Source organism: Chrysoperla carnea, chromosome 2 (genome assembly GCF_905475395.1).
Source record: "Chrysoperla carnea chromosome 2, inChrCarn1.1, whole genome shotgun sequence".
NCBI lineage: Eukaryota > Metazoa > Arthropoda > Insecta > Neuroptera > Chrysopidae > Chrysoperla > Chrysoperla carnea.
Window position 1 is genome coordinate 5868267 of NC_058338.1, and position 19832 is coordinate 5888098.

General features: G+C 30.8%; 2 protein-coding genes across 2 annotated transcripts in view; one reads left to right on the top strand and one right to left on the bottom strand.

The window, feature by feature from the left end:
* The window catches only part of LOC123292328 (E3 ubiquitin-protein ligase RNF19A-like), a 32102-nt gene that overhangs the window by 3143 nt on the left and 9127 nt on the right, over positions 1 to 19832 (bottom strand). Inside the window, exons 4-9 of the mRNA XM_044872950.1 lie at positions 19363 to 19552; positions 19174 to 19288; positions 18740 to 18930; positions 18496 to 18637; positions 17801 to 17937; positions 17643 to 17740 (exon numbers count right to left, since the gene is read on the bottom strand). Of these exons, the coding sequence (XP_044728885.1) occupies positions 17643 to 17740; positions 17801 to 17937; positions 18496 to 18637; positions 18740 to 18930; positions 19174 to 19288; positions 19363 to 19552 (873 nt within the window). The remainder of the gene's footprint in view (positions 1 to 17642; positions 17741 to 17800; positions 17938 to 18495; positions 18638 to 18739; positions 18931 to 19173; positions 19289 to 19362; positions 19553 to 19832) is intronic.
* On the top strand, positions 1539 to 3929 carry LOC123292338. Its single transcript, XM_044872962.1, has 2 exons — positions 1539 to 1981; positions 2890 to 3929. The coding sequence occupies exons 1-2, from the start codon at positions 1589 to 1591 to the stop codon at positions 3814 to 3816; spliced, it is 1320 nt and encodes a 439-aa protein (XP_044728897.1). The 5' UTR covers positions 1539 to 1588; the 3' UTR covers positions 3817 to 3929.

Here is a 19832-nt window from a genome sequence, read left to right on the forward strand (position 1 = left end):
ATCGTGTGTTTTTTAATCGCAAGACGATTAATTTTTATTTTAGATTTTTTTTTTAAGCGCGTGTTTTAAATTTAATTTGTTTTATGACGAATTACGAATTTTAATGAAGGTAGTGAAAAAGAAAGTGAAATTATTTATTAAACAAAATTTCTCTGAAAGTAGGTACATGTTTTGAAATAAATATTCCTGACTTTTCAGATATTTCTGGCAAAAATTAAGCGAAAGTTTTAATTAGTATTAAATTGATTTGCATTGTTTCACCGAAACAATCATATTGTCCTTGGATCGTCCAGGGTTTTAAAAATTCTAGCAACCGTGTTAACTTAATGTTTACTGGATCCGTTATGATGAGTCACATTTGAGATGTCCAATGCATGACTCAATATTTTTCGTAGAACGAAATCATTTTTACATTTGTGATTCAATTATCGAGAATTTTTCTAAATTAAAAAATATTTTAAACTTATGATAAAGCCACAAACTATCCATGGAGCTTGAAAAAGTTGAAATTAATCAACGAAACGTTGCAAACTAATTAATATGTTTTTAATTTTCCACTTTCAAGATTGTGTCTTCTGAAATGAAAAACTATTTGACCCTCGTTTTTCTTACTTTTTTAAGTTCAAGTTTTTCTGAGAAAGAGATTTAATTTTGACTGATTTTCAGTAAATTGAGATTCAAATCATCAGGAAAGTAGTTAAATTAATACTGCGGTGATGATTAATCGTAATCGATTTAAATAATTGTTTATCACAATTTTTATAACGAAGATTTTGATGACAAGTACTCTGTTAATCTAAATAATTACTAAATTAAAGTTAATTAAAATTAATTACTCATAAATTCTTTCCAATTATCATTTTAATTCAACAAATATGTAAATTTAGACCGAGCGCCAAGAAACATAACGACTTATTGGGTGGTCATAGTTACAAATCAGGATGTTTTAATTTTGAAATGCAACAAATAAAATTTACGAAAATTTAAAAATACCCCGACAAATTTTTCGGGTTTGGAACCCTAAACTCGCACTTGAAACATATATAAGAACACTCTCCGTTAAATTACCTTTCAAACGAAACCAGAAAAATTAAAATCGGTTCATTCGTTTAGGTGCTACGATGCCACAAACAGACAGACAGACACACATAGCGGTCAAACTTATAACACCCCTTTTTTTTAGTTCGAGGAATAATTAAAAATTATTTTTGAGAACAGATATCGATAAAGTTTTCATTTTTTAGCAAAGGATAGTTTATTGTGACTTAACAGACCTGAATTATCTTTTATGAATTTAAAAATCATAAGCCCGAATGAAGTCAAAAGATTTTTAACGAAACGTTTTTTGGCGTCTGATGTAATTGAATTGAAATGACAAATCAACATAATTTGGCTACTATGACAAATATATCCAAAACAGACATTTTATCAATTTAACAAAATCAATATATATTTAAAAATTTAAAAATTTCATAATTTTTTTTCAGTTCTAAACATGTAATGTAATTTCTTTCTAAACATGTAATGTAATTTCATTTTAAACGAATTTTGAAAAAAAAAACTATTATAGTGCCAAAGTAAAAAAAGGATGAATCGTAATGCATTCCCAGTAAATTTAACAAAAACAATGTCGGACAGCGAAGAAGATAGTTGTACCTCGGTGGACTGGACCGTAACAGAAGAATGGTTAGAGACAATATTAAAAGCACATCATGAAGAACAAATCAAAACGGATAAAGATGATTTAGAAACGGAATGTAAAGTGAAAATATTGGAATTTGTTGTACGACCAGGATGTGATACTGGTGAAAGTGTTTTAAGTGATATATTAAGTGTATACGTTGAATATACAATCAATAATACGAAATCGGAACATCAATCTTTGAATTTAATCATTAAATTATTACCGCAGGATCCATTTAGTCGATTTTTTGTTACTGAAGCTCAATTTGACTTACGAGAAATTAAATTTTATACACAGGTAATTAATTTCTTTAATTTTTTTTATGTTTTGGCAATGTGTAAAATACAGAGACAACTTTATTTGCTTCGAACTCTGGTTATGGTTGAAGTTGGTGTTGAATGTCTAACCTTAGAGCATGAGAAGTATTTTATCATTTTCTCTGGCACCGACATTTTTAGAATTTTAAATGCCTCTGACATATTTAGTTTTCCTACTATGTTATCTTTCAGATTTTAAATGATTTCCATCAAATTATTCATTTTCAGGCAGGTATATAACCCGAAATCACAATTTTTAGGCAACTACAAATTAATATTTACTTTCAGTTTAATCACAAAAATTTCAAATGATCCTACGAACTAACGCTCGTTTTTATTGTAATTACATCGTGTAATTTGCATTTGAGGATGCTGATGTCAAACTTCAATTCCCACAAAATTTATAATAGGAGGGTTAACGAACAAAAATTTTGGGTGGACAAACGTGGGCGAACAATTGCCTAACGAATGACATTTAAACTTTGTGAAAATTCGCAAAATTTGAAGGATGCTGAACTAAAATTTAATTTCAGGGAAAATAATTATCAAATGAATGACATCTGCATTTTATGAAAATTTGTATTTGGGGGTGCTATTTTCACGGGACTCAAAATATGTCCCAGGTTGCAAGGGGCGCCGAAACAATGCGAAAAACAATTTCGCATTTTAAGTGTCGATTATTGAAATACCAATTAATTTTTGGAAAAAAAGGCAATGATAAAAAGCATTTTCACATATTTGGTGATTAAAAAATGAAAATATCGGAAAATGAACATATTAAAGTTCAGATTGCGCTTAAAGGTTGAATTTAGTTAGTTCTCAGATCTTTGGTTGCAAAATATTTGGTTAAAAATTCGAAACATTAATTTTGTTCTTTTCTTGTTAAAGGTTGTTCCTGATTTAGAAAAATTTCAAAAAACAAATTTAATCGCTGGCGAAGATCCAATTGAATTTCCAATACCAAAATGTTACCACGCACATTATTCAGCTGGACGTAACGAACCCGATCAAAGTCCAATACCACCAGAATCAGTATTAGTTCTCGAAAACATTAAACCGCATGGATTTTCAAGTGCAAATTTTTCACGTGGTTTAACATTACGACAAACAACGGCTGCATTACAATCGATAGCAAAATTACATGCGCTATCATTAGCGTTAAAAGTAAAAGAACAAAAACCGTTATCGGAACGTTATTCGTTTTTATTTCAAACAGCTCGGGCCACTGATTCATATCAACAATTAGTTGAACGAGGTCTTCCACAATTATCACGATTCTTAGAACGTAGACCTGGTTTAGAAGATGTTATTAACGCGTTAACGAAAATCCGTTCAAATACAAAGGATTTAATCGAAAATTTATTAACACCAGAAGAACCTATGGCACTGATCACTCATATCGATTTTTGGTGTAATAATTTAATGTTTCGTGAGGATACGAAGAATGCCGAATGTGCGATTTTAGATTGGCAAATGGTGACGTACAGTCGACCAACTAATGATGTTGCGTTATTGTTAATTAGTTCCGTACCATCCGAGTTACGACGACTACACACGGAAAACCTGTTAAATACTTATTGGGAATCATTAACAACGTGTACAAAGAAATTGGGTTTAAATATCGAAAAGGATTTAGGTTATACAATAAGTAATTTAAAAAGTGATTATCATCGATCCCAATTATTAGCCTTATTACTGTGTATTGGATCTGTAGATGTGGCTCTAGGTGATCCATTAACCGAACAAAGACTTTTAGATGTGTTACAAGATTTATATGAAGATGGTGTATTATCTATTGAAACACGTCAAGATTGAACACGTTTTTCTTTAACGTTATTTCCGAATTTTTTTTGCGCTTATGTAATGCTGCTTTTTTTGCGCGCGCTTCATTTAGTGAAAAACCTGCTCAAATTTTTTATTTAAACAAAAAAATATTGTATATTTACTATAAAAAAGTCGAGCTTAATATTTTTTAATTACGCAAGAAAAAAGAATGTATTTAAGTAGAGGATGCAGCATTTCGAAAAACGTTTTCATTCTTAATCCTTAATTCTAGAAATCTTTAGAATTTCAAAATTAGGAATTTCGATTATTTTATTATTATAAAACTTTTTTTTATTTTAAATAAAAATGGATTAAAAAAAAGTATTAAATAAAAAAATTAATAAAAATTAAAAAAATGCGTTTTATTTTAACAAATTATTGGACTTAAGATCTCAGCGCAGTGTGATTAAAAATATAATTAAATTCACTAAGATCCTTTGTTGTATAAACTCTACGGAGATAAGCAGGGCCGTAACGACGGTACATAGCGCCGGTGGCAAGTATAAGGGTTGTGCCTTATATATATTGGGATCGAGTCTAATGATTTTAATGAAAAATCGTCTACTGATAGTATTTAACATAAGAGTAAAAGCAAAACGGGAGACAGTTGCCATAATCGTGTCATTTTACCTTAAAGCTATCAAAACAAATTTTATCCCATTTTGATAAACCAAGTATGTAATCCTACTCAATTTGGGCCATACTTTTCAAATTTGTGATCAAAATTAACCTAGCTCTAATATATTTCAAGAATGTGGAGTCCTGGTCCCGAAATTAAGCGCATAAGTGATAACTAGCGAAAAATTGACATCACAGCTGAAAAGAATGACCCAAAATTAGTGGATTTCAAAAAAAATTCCAATAAGATCGGATCAAATTTGCCTGTGTTATCAAAAAAATTGAACTTTTTAACTTTATGACGTCATCAGAATCCAAAAAATTTAATTTTGATCTATCTCATCCAAATTTTATCCAATTTTGATAAACCAAGTATGTAATCCTACTTAATTTGGGCCATATTTTTCAAAATTGTAATCAAAATTAACCTAGCTCTAATAGATTTCCCGAATCTTGAGTCCTGGTCCTGAAATTAAGCGCATAAGTGATAACTAGCGAAAAATTGACACCACAGCTGAAAAGAATGACCCAAAATTAGTGGATTTCAAAAAAAATTCCAATAAGATCGGATCAAATTTGCCTGTGCTATCAAAAAAATTGAATTTTTTAACTTTATGACGTCATCAGAATCCAAAAAATTTAATTTTGCTCTATCACATCCAAATTTTGCCCAATTTTGATAAACCAAGTATATAATCCTACTAAGTTTGGGTCATAATTTTCAAATTTGTGATCAAAATTAACCTAGCTCTAATATATTTCAAGAATGTGGAGTCCTGGTTCCGGAATTAAGCACATAATTGATAACTAGCGAAAATTTGGCATCATAGCTGAAAAGAATGACCCAAAATTAATGGGTTTCAGAAAAAATTCCAATAAGATCGAATCAAATTTGCCTGTGCTATCAAAAAAATCGAATTTTTTAACTTTATGATTTCACACAGGATTTAAGACTAGAATAGACAATCGGAGAGAAAAAATTAAATACCGGTCACAGTTTTTTCGTTACTTTCTGTACACATTTCCCATTTTTTGACATCCCAAATATACTGATCATATATATCCATGGAAATACAATCTAAAATATTTACATTAATTTTATTATTTTCTTTTTAAAAAAGTATTTTTTTTTGGAATTAAAATGGAAATGTTTTTATTGATATTTCTAAATATTCTGGTTATTTCTAATTTAAATGCGGCATTATTTTTGGAAGCTGATTATTGTCATTTAGATTGTACCACATATTTCGATAAAGATGATTTACGTATGATTGATAAAACTATACAATGTCGTTGTCCGACTATTAAAACTAAAAATAATCAATTAATACCGGTAATTATATTATTTTTAAACACATAAAAACCCTAAAATAAACTGCGCAAGTCTTTGAACTGATTTACCATCACTTATAAACAAGCCTAGGGAATTCTAGAGTTTTCTATAGTTCTATATATGAAGGAAGGTTTCAGAATTTTATTTTAAAAGGCAAAGATTTCCGATTGGGTATTTTAAGTCACACACAGCAAATTTTAAGACAGAGAACAGAGGTGGCTTGTTCTTTTTGGAGCAGAACCCTTATTTTTATTGAAAATACAATACGCCTTTGTTATGACTCGCTGGTAATGTAGCTTTCTATTGATAACTAGAAGTTGCAACCCCACCAACTGGCGATAATAATTCGTACTAATTAAAACAGGAAATAGACAGTTCCGTTTTCAGTAGTTCCAATTTCGACTATCAGATGGCAATACTCGTACCTACCATTTTAAAAGCCAATAAAAATATACAAATCAGATAAATCCCGTCAACTGGGAATAATAATTCGTACTAATTAAAACAGTAAGAGGACCCGTTGTCATCGGTCCAGTAGTTAAAATCCTGGACTATTGTATAAAATGATTTATTTATAAAGTTATTTTATAGAAATGTTCGAGACCAAGTAAAAAATGTTATCAACATCATAGAAATTTTTCAATAAAACCATTAAATTCTAAATCGAAAAATCTGCTTATACATAGAATTAATGAATTTCGAAATACAATTGGAGCAACACGACGTATTTGGAACAATGAAAATCATAATTTTCTCATACCAATCGATTTAAAAGTGGTCGTAAGTATTACTTTAAGTTTTCTTAAAATATAACAAAATTGTTTAGAACAGGTAGTCGTCAACCCAAGTATCTCAGTTGGTTAAGGCGTAACCAATTCCGTTTTTCCTTCTTACACAAATATAAAAAGTAATAGATTTCTAAATGTGTTTGCTTTATTTAAGAAATGGAATAAAGAATTAGAAACAATCGCCAGATGGAAATCATTAACTTGCGCCACGGAAAAAGTTTGTGTACGTTCAAGTAAGAACTCATATTGGTCTCAACTCATACTTTTTGTTTGTTCTCAACTCATACTCAATCAACTTGTTTTTCTATAAATATTTCAGAATTCACACCTAGGACCCGCCATTTTGCATTTTCAACCAATTTTGACTCCACTATGTACGATAATATTATCAATCAATGGATACAATTAAGTCTGGATTATTATTATAAAAATAAATCAAATAGCATTGTCATGTAAGGATCATGGAGCCCCCTTTTTTGTAAAATTTCATTTTAAAGCAATAGGGAATATTCATGCAATTTAATTTATTTATTCAGGCAAAGACAATCCCCGAACTGGTTAAATTTTAATTTAACTTTTTTTCTAGATCAAACCAGAATGTACATTTACAAATGATATTTTATTCGAACTTTGAAAAAATTGGATGTTCTGGTCATACATACAACGCTCCCAACAAAACCGAGAAACAGTTTTCATTAGATTGTGTATTAGGACCTGGTCCATCAAATTATATGTATACGGCAAAAATGAATTTATTGGATTATATAAAAAATGATCAAATTGAAACGGGGCCTAATTCGATGCGTAGATGTCCACAAGGATATTGTCAGCATAAAGTTTATAATAATTTATGTCATAATAATAACGGTATTTGATTATATAATTTTTAATATTTCTTCAACACCTACTACGCTCCTAGCAGGTCTTTAACCTTTAACTGCCTTGTTTCATTCGACAGCCAGATCGAAAACGCACTAAATTTTCTATGTCTATGGTCACGTTATTATTAGTGTTAAAAAAATATCACATTTTTCTAACACGAAATACAAAATATTAGCATTAGCAATTTCCTGCTCGAAGTTCTTTATAAAAAATCAATAAACATCCGTTAACTAAATCCTAATTTTCGCACAGGTATTTTAGATTCAGATATTGACCTAAACTTCACATCTGCGGAAACTGAAAATAGTTTATCGCCATCTTTATCTGACAACTTCAGCCAGTACACATTAAAAATTGCCTTTAAATCATCAGACAGTAACAAAACAGAAACAGTATTAAACAATATATTAGTAAAGCTAACAGAAGACGATTATTTAAATTATTCGACGACTCAAATAGTTTCAAAACATACCAGTGAAGTTAAATTTATAACGACGAAACGAAAAAGTCCATATTATAAAAAAATCAAACTAAATGAAACGAAATTTATAGAAACTGAAAAATCCCCGACTATTCATATTACAACGAACACTTTTAATCAATATTTAAGTAAAGATATGGGAACCAATCAGCCATCTTTGATAGTAACACACACGAAAATGCCGCCAAGTACATTTCCTGAAGAAACTACTTCCATTTCTAATAAATTTCCTGAGAAAACTACATCCTTAATTTCAAGTACATTGCCTGAAGAAATTACATCCTTAGTTTCAAGTACATTGCCTGAAGAAACTACATCCTTAGTTTCAAGTACATTGCCTGAAGAAACTACATCTTTAATTTCAAATACATTTCCTGTAATACCCACAAAAGACTCGAATATTTTACCTTCAAAAGTATTTCAAGTTCCAGTGAACACAAATATATTGACTGGAGAAAAAATATCTTTAACATCAAGCATTATTTCGAAATCACCAACAGTTTGGAAAAAAAATGCCACCAATACAGATAAACTGGAAATTGAATTTAAAACAGAAACAGGTAAAATTCTAAGTGCCATAAAAATGCTTTTAAATATTATATTTTCAAATTTCGCGCGTAATTTGACGAAAAACCTGGATGCCATATTGCTCTGTGGTCATGACGTCAGTTGGCTGTGTCAACTGACAAATGCTCTGATATTTTGTATAATTTAAACTATTTAGTTTACACAGCCGTATGATGTAATGCCATGGCGGCTACAATTGCATGGTGTTAAAAAACAGATTACAAAAACTGAAAACTTATAATTTGTTTCAGATACATTTCTCAAAAATGTCTATTCCACGTCACCATTTTTAGTGACATCAAGAATTGCGCCTATTGAGATATCCTCAATACCCATAAAAACAAATACAGCTTTGAAACAATCTAATAACACTGACAAACTAAAGCCTGATATATTTTCAGTAACATTTTCAAAAGATACTAATGCAATTGAAGTCTTAACGCCTTTAGGAAAAATTAAGATTGTTTCTACAAAATCAACCAAAATACCTTTAAAAATAACTCCACTCTTGGAAGATTCGAATAAAACTGAAAAAAGCACTTTGTCAAAAAAATCTTCTTCAAATATTTATAGTACAAGATTATTCACATCTACAATGAAATCTAAAATTTCTCCTTCAAGGATAGTCACAACAACCTTAATAACAGAACCAATCTTGGAAGAATCGATTCAAAAGCAAAAAAACGTAAATATACTTAAAACTGATTTATTCTCAGAAACAATTTCAACAGATATATATCTTTCAAAATTATCCACGCCTTTAATAAAATCAAAGATGGTGCCTACAAAGGCTGCCATGATACCTTTAAAAACAACTCCAATCTTGAAAATCACGAATCAAACAGAAAAAAACAAAAATACACTGAAAACTGATTTATTTTCAAAAACAATTTCCAAAAATATTTATCCTTCCAAATTATCCACGCCTTTAGTAAAACCAAAAATTGTGCCAACAAAAGCAACCACAAAGCTAATAAAAAATAATACAATCTTGGAAATTTCGAATCAAACGGCTAAAACCACAAATAAACTCAAAACTAATTTATTATCAAAAAAATCATCTTCGAATATTTATAGTACAAGATTATTCACATCTACAGTGAAATCTAAACTTTCGCCAACAAAAATAGTCACTACATCCTTAATAACAGATCCAATTTTGGAAGACTCGATCCAAAAAGAAAAAAACGCAGATATACTTAAAACTGATTTATTCTCAGAAACAATTTCAACAGATATTTTACCATCGGAATTAGCCATATCTACAGTGAAAACAAAAAAGATTCTTAATAAAACTGCCACATTAATACCCGTTCGTAAAGATGTTATAAATACAGACCACCTAAATACTAATGTGTCAGAAAAAATTTCGCCAACCAAAGTCATATATACTGATTTTGCCAATCAAGATAGCATAAATTCAACAAACATTAACGATTTTAAAATAATATCATTAACAGAATTGAAATCTAAACCAACATCTCAAGTTTTGAAAGATAAATCTTTAGTGCCACAATATAAAAACGAGTTAAATTTGGATGGAAAATTTATTTCCAGAACTCAAACATATTTACAGACCAAAAATACTACATCCCCACTTGATTCAAAAAAATTATCATTTCAAACACCTGACACACTTAAACCTGACTCAAAATTTTCGATAAAAACAAATTTTATTCGTATTAATAATTCTACCCAGAATGGGAATTTTAGTGAATCTACGAAATTTGACGAGAATTATACTTTAAATTCAAAGCACATCGAAAAAGGTTTAAATATTCGACCTACAAAAACGACCAGATTTGATATTCATAAAACTTCTTTACCTCCAACTAAAATTATATCGTTTAGAAAATCTAATGATAAGGTCAAGTTAAGTTCTACTAATGTAGAAAAACTTTCAAATATCTCACCATCTCGAACTAAAGTTCTCTCTCGGTTAAGAACTAGATCAAATTTAAAATCTAATGACGAATATTCCTTACATACCACAAATATCGTAAGAACATCAAATATCTTTCCAACCGAAGCGCGAAAAACTCATTTAAAATCAAATGAAAACACGTTAAAGTCTGTAAACATAGGAAAAACTTTTGAAATTCTACCATCACACGAGATATCGTTTAATAATACGCGACCAAGCACTAAAAAGTCAGAAAAAATTGAAAAACTTCCTTCATCTGAAATGGTAGAAAGGGAAAGAATTAAGAATCCTTTGCGAGCAAGTAGTTTTTCACCCCGAAATACTTCGAAAATTTATTTGCCACCAACTACTATTCTATCTTTAGAGAAACATAACAACACGTATTCGACTTATTCCAAAAATACAGCAAAAATTTCAAAAACATCGTACAGGAAACCTAGTGAAAAATATAGATTAGATTCCCAAAATGTAGTAAAACCATGGAATGTATCATCGTCTAAAACGATTGCATATGACGTATCAAAAAATCGATTACGACCAAATATTTCAACGCATAAAAAAACATCTGAGATTGACTATGCGTTGCATTCCACGAATATACAAGCAACTCCATTTATTCAGCCGTCTCAAACGACATCATTTGACATTCCTAAAAGTATTTTACGACCAAGTACTACCCTTTCATATAACAAATCTTACAAAATACACCCCATAAACGCGACAAAAACTTCAAATATGTTATCGTCCAAATCAATTACAACTCATTTACGACCAGATTATTCATCGAATGTAAAACCAGGTGATAAGCACACATTATATTCCATACGTTTGGGAAAAACTTCACATTTTCAGTCGTCTCAAACGACATCATTTGACATGCCTAAAAGTATTTTACGACCAAGTACTACCCTTTCATATAACAAATTTGACGACACTTACAAAATACAACCCGTAAACGCAACAAAAACTTCAAATATATTATCGTCCGAATCAATTACAACTCATTTACGACCAGATTATTCATCGAATGTAAAACCAGGTGATAAGCACACATTATATTCCATACGTTTGGGAAAAACTTCACATTTTCAGTCGTCTCAAACGACATCATTTGACATGCCTAAAAGTATTTTACGACCAAGTACTACCCTTTCATATAACAAATTTGACGACACTTACAAAATACAACCCGTAAACGCAACAAAAACTTCAAATATATTATCGTCCGAATCAATTACAACTCATTTACGACCAGATTATTCATCGAATGTAAAACCAGGTGATAAGCATACATTGTACTCCATAAGTTCGGGGAAAACATCATATATTCAGCCGTCTCAAACGACATCATTTGATATGCCTAAAAGTATTTTACGGCCAAGTATTATCCTTTCATACAAGAAATCTGATACTTATAAAATAAACTCCGTAAATGCAACAAAAACTTCAAATATGTTATCGTCCAAATCACTTACAACTCATTTACGACCAAATATTCCATCGAATGTAAAACCTGGTGATAAGCAAACATTATACTCCATAAGTTTGGAAAAAACTGCATTTATTCTGCCGCCCCAAACTACCATATTTGATATTTCCAAAACTAAGTTAGGAACAAGTATATTTGAAACCTCCAAAAATCATTTTCGACTAGATAGTACTCCTTCGTACGGAAAATCGTTGCATAGCATTATTGGGAAGAAATCTTCGCCTCAAATACTACAATTTGATAAACCCAAAAATATTTTAAAACCAACCGTATACAAAATTCCCAAAAGTCATCTTGGATCAGATACTATATCCAATCTTGAGTATCTAATCCATTCTATAAACATCGGGAAAACTTCAAACATTCTACCAAGTGAAACGATGGAGTCTAACAAGCCTACTAATATATTAGAAGTAAATCAATTGAACAAAACCAAAGTTCATTTAGGATCGTTCCCGCTGCTTAAGAAACCTGATATCACGTATCCCTTGCATTCCACAAACGTAGCAAAACCTTCGACAATTTTACCAAACAAAATCATACAACTCAACAAGCCCAAAAGCGAATTAGGCAAAAAAACTGATGACAACTCTTTATATTCCATAAATACCGAGAAACCTTTCAATATTTTGCCAACACGTGTAATGAAATTTCATATACCACAAAATAGGTTAAGTCAAACTATTTTAAGCCTTTTTGAATCGAATATTTCATTGGATAAGAACTTAGTTCATGTGTACTCTACTTTGCATTCCATAACAAAAAAACCTTCAAACATTTTACCATCTAAAACGATAGAATTTAACAAACCCAAAATTGAATTACGACCAAATCAAATCGACTTACTTAAAGGTCAAAAGCCGAAGGATAATTATCAGTACTCTTTACATTCCGTAAACATTGGAATACTTCCAAGCATTCTACAAACTATAATAGAAAATTTCAATCCTAATAGTGAATTAGAATCGAATAAATTTTACACATCCAGAGATGGTTTAGGATCAGATACGATTCCATTGAATAAGAAACCTGATCAGTATCCGTTACATTCCATTGAAAAAACTCCGAACATTTTACCGATAAAAATAATAGAATTTAATAAACTCAAAAGTGAGTTAAGGTCAAATAAATTGAACACACCTAAAGGTCAAGTAGAACAAGGTATAATTTCGTTGAAACCTGATTCCGAGCACTCGTTGTATTCTACAAAAATGGAAAACACTCTTAATATTTTTCCGACTAATATGATAGAATTTAATAAGCCCAAAAGTGAATTAAGGTCAAATAAATTGGACACACCTAAAGGTCAAGTTGGCCAAGATATTATTTCGTTGAAACCTGATTTCGAGCATTCTTTATATTCCACAAAAGTGGGGAAATCTAATATTATACCGACTAAAATGATAGACTTTAATAAACCCAAAAGTGATTTACAACCAAAAACAGTAAAATCGATTACAAATCATGAAATACTAACAGATAATAAATTTTCTAAATTTGGAGTGCGTATTAAAACAGCGACATGGATTACGTCGAGTAATGAAGAATTTTCGACTATTAATACAAAACCATTACTGAATGAAGAACAAAAATCTATGAATACATCTCAGAACTTCCAAAAAATTTTCTCATCAACCACAGTTACCAGCGATCAATTACCAATATCGATTAGTAAATATGATGATTTAAAATTAAATCGAACATCGTTTTATATACCAGGTAAGAAATTAACCAAGTTTGGCAGTAGAATATTTTGACGTTAAACGTCTTACCCTTCGAAATTGAGGGAAAATTGTGTAAAAATCTCTGTTAGTATTTTAATGATAATTTTTTGTTCGCGCTAGCAAAGCTATGACTCGGAAACACAATGAAAGAAACATTTTGAAAGTAGCATATTAAAATGTGATTATTTTGACGTACGAATTAAAGATACTAATAAAAAGGATTGCCGAATGCCTATACCTATTCCAGTAACAATGTCCGGGTAAGACGTTTTAATCTAGTTCTTTTAGGATTTATCTACGAAAAAATCGTGGAGAAAATCCTTCTTTTTTTTTTACTTTTTATCCTCTCCCAACTTTGGAAACAAGCTTCCAGGAAAGATACCCTTTAAGTAGGAATGGAGCTGCGCCTAAAAGTAGACTATGGGGTATAGTTTTAAACAGTGATTACCATGCAGAAGTTGGTCATGTGTGAAGAATTCGAATAGACAAAACTGAGCCCTCGAACAGGACAGAATTGTTGTCCTGATCACAAAGTCATTCCAAGGAATTGGAAGACGCTGAATTCGCAAGAGATGGTACAATTCGGGCCATCGATTTGCTTCTCCCGATGTGCTTCTTATGATCTGTAAGCTGTTATTGAATGGAACTATGATTAGAAAGCTCTTTACAAAATCAAGAGGTACATACTTGTATCTCTACAAGATAAATAAGATCAGAAGAGGATAATTCGGGTTTAGGGAGAGAAGAAAACGATAGCCCTTCTTCAGGAGGAGAAAAGGAAACGATAATCCACGTTGTCGGACACTGCGTAGCTCTTAATTTTATACAAAAACATCTTTGTTCCAGTAAGATCAGTTTTAGAGAAGTTTTTTCACCTTGATTTTTTCGAAAGATATCTTGTATCCTAAAATAATTGGATTATGTAACGTCTTCTTGATGACTCAGGCAGTAATCTCGTTTAATTTTCTAGTTTCAGTTCAAGTATCATTATCAGAACGAACAAAATTTGAAAATCCATTAACTTTAACCAGTAGTACAAAAATTATGGGAAAAAAGAAAGTTATACTTTCAACAATACCGAAATTATCACAAATTTTATCAAAACAAAAAAGTATTATTCCACAATTAAACCCTTTTATTGAGTTAGAAATTTCGGAATATAATATATCCAATGGTATAATATTTTTTAAGGCAAATGTTTTTGGATTCTAATCGTTTTTTTTTTAATTTTAGCTCGGGTATTGCTACCAAAAATTAAAAGTTTTAATTTAGGGCATCATGTCGATAGACTTAAAGTGATAAAAACTGTTTATCCCATAAATAAAGGCACTATTACTTTACCGCATTTGCAACAGAAAACTATGAGCAATGGAAATTTACTACCGTCGATAACTCAAACAGGTAAAATTCAAGACAATCGAACGGAATTTTTTTATCTCACTTTCTAAATCAGCTTGTCTAATCAAAGTAAAGCGTTATAATAGAATCGATTAAAAATTGCGATGAATTCTCAAATGACAAAACTACATCAATTGTAAGCATAGCGCCAGGTGACAGAAAGTGAACTAAATTTAAATGAATAGGCTAGCCAAATCATTTGATTTTAGCTATTTGATTGAATGGCTGAATAACTATGACAATTGGCTAGTCTGTTAATTGAACGGAAAATTAAAAATAATTTAATTTTAACAGATAAAATGGAACATTTTAAAAACGTTAATCAGAAAATTGTTAAAACAAAAATTGAAAATATTCATAAACCTGATTTGATTATGACCTGGAAAACGGTAATTAATTCAAACATTGGAAAATCAACCACCAAACAACCGATTTTGTCTGTCTTATATCCGAGTAAAACTTTAACAGATGTCATGAAAAGATGGAATATGGAAAAAATTGATATCATATCAACATCAAGATTTTCAAAGATAACTGAAAATATTGGAAGCATCAAACCGATATTTACATTAACGATAACAACTCTCCCAAGTGGAACTGATTCAACCATTATATCATCAAAAACAATCATGGAACCAATTATTTTCTCAAAAATAACAGGAAATATACCACATCCAATCACTCATCCGTTTATAACATGGGATACAATAACGCATTCAAGTAACACTTTAACGGATATCATGGAACGTTATGAAATTATTGATCCCAAATTTTTAGATAATAAACAAACCATACTTCCAAAAAAGACTGAATATATTTCAAATTCGATCACCGAACCGACATGGAAGTTAATAGGTTATCCAAATCTTAACCCAAGTAAATCAACCCAAATATATAATACAATTGTTCCCACATACTTCGAAATTAATCCAAAATTTTCAACAATTAAAGATATTCCAAACATGATTACCAATAAACCGATTATGACATGGGAAACTCTAAATATTAGCCTAAATAAAGCAGGTAATCTAAAAGATTGAAAAAATATTGTTTGGTTATTCTCTGGTGGAAATATTTATCTGAAAAAAGCTCGGAAAAAGTTTTGAAAACTCTTCACACTTTTTTTTTTATTGTCCAGAGAAAAAATACTTTAGAAAAGTCTTATGTAGAGTTTGAAGATTTTTTCAGTGAAATATTTTCACCCGGTTTCTCAGAAATTAACCAAGATTATTTTCAAAAACGATTATTTCAACAGTAACAACACCGAACCTTATCCCAAATGTTATTTCAACGGATGTTAAAAAAAACCGTCAACCAATCCCAGAAATTAAACCTACTAAACTCACAAAACAACCCACAAATGTTCCAACTCTAATCACCCAATCAATTTTAAGTTGGGAAAGAAAAACACATGTAGATCATGTGGAATTTTACAGCATGGGCATTGGAACAAAATATAAATTGGTTTCAACAAAATTTGATACTCCAACAATTACCGCGATTACAGATATATTACCAAATATCGATAGACCGGAGGGTAAGCACATGTCACTTAGAAAGGTAGAGTCCGACGAAAAGCATTAAATAAGAACAGCGCTGCTGTAGTATTCTAGCCACTTTATTTCATGCTTTTTGTGGTCCCTTTTTGAGTCAAACAGCCATAAGAGATTATGCTCCCTTACCTCTAAACAGGCGGAAGTATCAAAATTACAAATGTAAAACCTGTTACAATACCAGCAAATTCATCTACTTTAGAAAGAAGTTCAACTGTTGAAACTTTACAATCAAAAACTGAAACTTTACAAGCAATTAAAACAAAAAGTGTACCACTTGAAACCTTACAAGCAAAATATGTAACTTTGTCAAAAATTACAAAACCATCTGATACGTTAAGAGTAAAAACTGCGATTTTAAAACATATTACAACAATTGTATCAACACTACCAACTGGAATTTTACAAACCAAAGTTGTTATTTTACAATCAAGTTCAATAAATAAAGTACCAAGCGAAATTTTAGAATCGAAAACACTTACTTTAGAACCAAAGCGAGTGCGAACTGAAAATGTTCAAACAAAAACGGTTACTTTACAAGCACATACAACAAAGCAAAATTCAGATTGTAGAGGGACATCAGAATTTAGGCATGGACACGCAATTAAAGATAAAACAGAACCTGTTGAAATCTTTGAAATAATTCCGCATGTAAAAGAAAAATCATCTATGCATGAAATTTATAAATCTGACGAACGAAGGGAACGGTTTAGACTGAGAGAGGAAACTCAGCATGGTAATTATATAAATAGTTTTTCATTTTATCGCTGAAAAATAAATCCACCCAGTTCACTAGATATACTAATATTTTTTATTCCTGAAAATGCAGGTGCATATAGGAATTACATGCAAAACAATGGAAAATCAAGATCTCCGAATATTATCCTAAAAATTTTACCGTTTATATTAATGCTAATTATTATGTAATATTAAATATGTTTACGCACAGCGATAAAGTGATGCTAAGTTTTTAAACCAAGTGTTTTTTTTACTCCACATATTTGTTAACCCTGTACATATGAAATATATATCAAAGTATATTAATTTTAATAAAACTTACCGAGGCAGTAACTCCACCAATGATAGCAGCATTTCGCTTATGTTTATTTGCCGAACGATATCTTGTATATAATTTTCGTCCAATCCAAACAGGAATTCCTATACACATAAAACAAACAAATTAGTAAAAGTTCTACAAATAAAAAATAAATTTCTTACCTATTATCATAGCCGGTACTGCAATGCCGGCAACTAAAGCAATTCCAACGGGGGCACCAACAAGTGTTCCAAGTTGCCATAGTATTTTCTTCTTTCGAGACCATGGTTTTTTACCCCAAAATGTGCAACCAGAAGGACTGAAATATTTCATATCAACACAGATTAGGGTATCTAGATTTTTTGTTGAATGTTATACAGGGTGGGTTATTTTAATCTATAAGGGCTAATAGCTCGTTTTGTAGTTAACCAATAAAAAAAATTGTAGAATTAGATGGGGAATATCATGTTCTGACGTCAAATTGGACCTAGTTCTTCGGGGTTGCATTAATAGCCAATTTAGATTCTAAACTGATCAGCGTATTTTCTTTCGATTAAATACAATAATGGCATATTTTTAAGTGGTATTTCCTCCGGAAATGATTTGGATGAAAAATGTTAGTTTTTCTATGAGGATCAACTTTATAATTTAATGTGCCATTCTAACTCTTATCGTTTAGAATCTAAATTGGCTATTAAAGAACTTCGAAGAACTAGGTCCAATCTGATGTCAGAACATGATGTCCCCTAACAAACTCTGGAACTTTGATTTAAGTTATTTTTTGACTGGTTAACTACCAAAACAACCTATTAGCCATTATATATTAAAATGACTCACCCTGTATACTCCGTTTATGAAGAAATCGTTCTGCACTTACCTAAGATAATGTAGATCACTAATTTCTTTCATACAGAGCCAACAAAATTCAGCTCCACAAACTGCGCACATCATATGATTGCAGGATCCATCGTCCATTTTAACTATTAACACTTGACATCTTGGGCAAGGTTTTATATCGTCTGCAATTTTACATAATTCAAATCATGAGCATCGGAGAAATATTTTTAAATAGGCGTTCAGTTTGATTAAACCGAAGTTTTCTCGTTTTTTTGTATACTTACTTTGTCTAGAATCTTGACTAAAACTAACCGATGATGAGCGTACATTAGGTGAACGTTGTGCGCGTGCAGCATCACATGTTTGATTGGGATGCCATTCAGCTTTACAATGATAACAAAAATATGAATCACAGCCAGGACGTTCACAATGAAGTTTTGGACAACTGGCGCAACCTGTTGCTACCACAGCATAACTAATAACAAAATTAAATTAAATTAAAAAAACCTTATTTCATTTCATAATTCGAGAGTCAATGAATTACGTAAGTCGAATGCGATAGTCACAAGTCATAGAAAATTGATTTTCTGGTACTTAGTGAAGCTTTGCTATCAATAGTTTCAGAAAAAAGGAAACCTTTATAGCTATGAAAAGGAAGATTAAACAGTTCTGTATCTCAGAAACTATCAATAAACAAACGAAGTCTCTTTAAGCTCACCTACAATCTGGTGCTGGACACCATCTAGTGTCAGGATCAACAGCTAATACTCGTCTAACCATAAAATCTTCATATTTTTCATATTGTGTATTATCATCTAAAATTGATCGTATTTCTGTCCACAAAAAAATAAAATTATTTTCAAATACGAAATTAAACTATGATGGGCAAATTAAAACAGTTACTAACCATTTGGATGCATTGGCTCAGCACATTCCGGGCAAGCAATACATACACGAGATTCTGAAATTTCAATTCGGAGATATTGTTGTAAACAATTATAACATGAACGATGACCGCATGCCATTAGTTCAGGGAATTCTTCACTTGATAATTCGGCCAAACATAATGGACATTCGAGCCATACACCTTCGCCACTCTAAGAAAAAACAATGCGGAACATTAATATCTTCTGGAAATATCAAAGAATTTAGTATTACAAGTTGAACATAGTTCGAATGAGTTCTAAACCCGTCAGTACTCGCGTCAGCCGTTCATATTTCGCGCGTTAAATATTCTTTTACTTTGTAAATCATAACCTCAACATAATTGTACATAATTGTATTCAACAACTTATATCATTTGAAAAAAATAAGTTATTTATGTTTTAAATCGAGCGTTAGCAAAATGTTCATAATGCGAGTGCTGACGAGTTAAAA

What these genes read in the sequence shown, in the direction of transcription:
- LOC123292338 (XM_044872962.1), top strand. Translation starts at nt 1,589, where the DNA reads ATGAATCGTAATGCATTCCCAGTAAATTTAACAAAAACAATGTCGGAC. An exon ending in AAATTAAATTTTATACACAG is followed by an intron (nt 1,982 to 2,889) that starts GTAATTAATTTC and finishes TTCTTGTTAAAG; the next exon opens with GTTGTTCCTGATTTAGAAAA.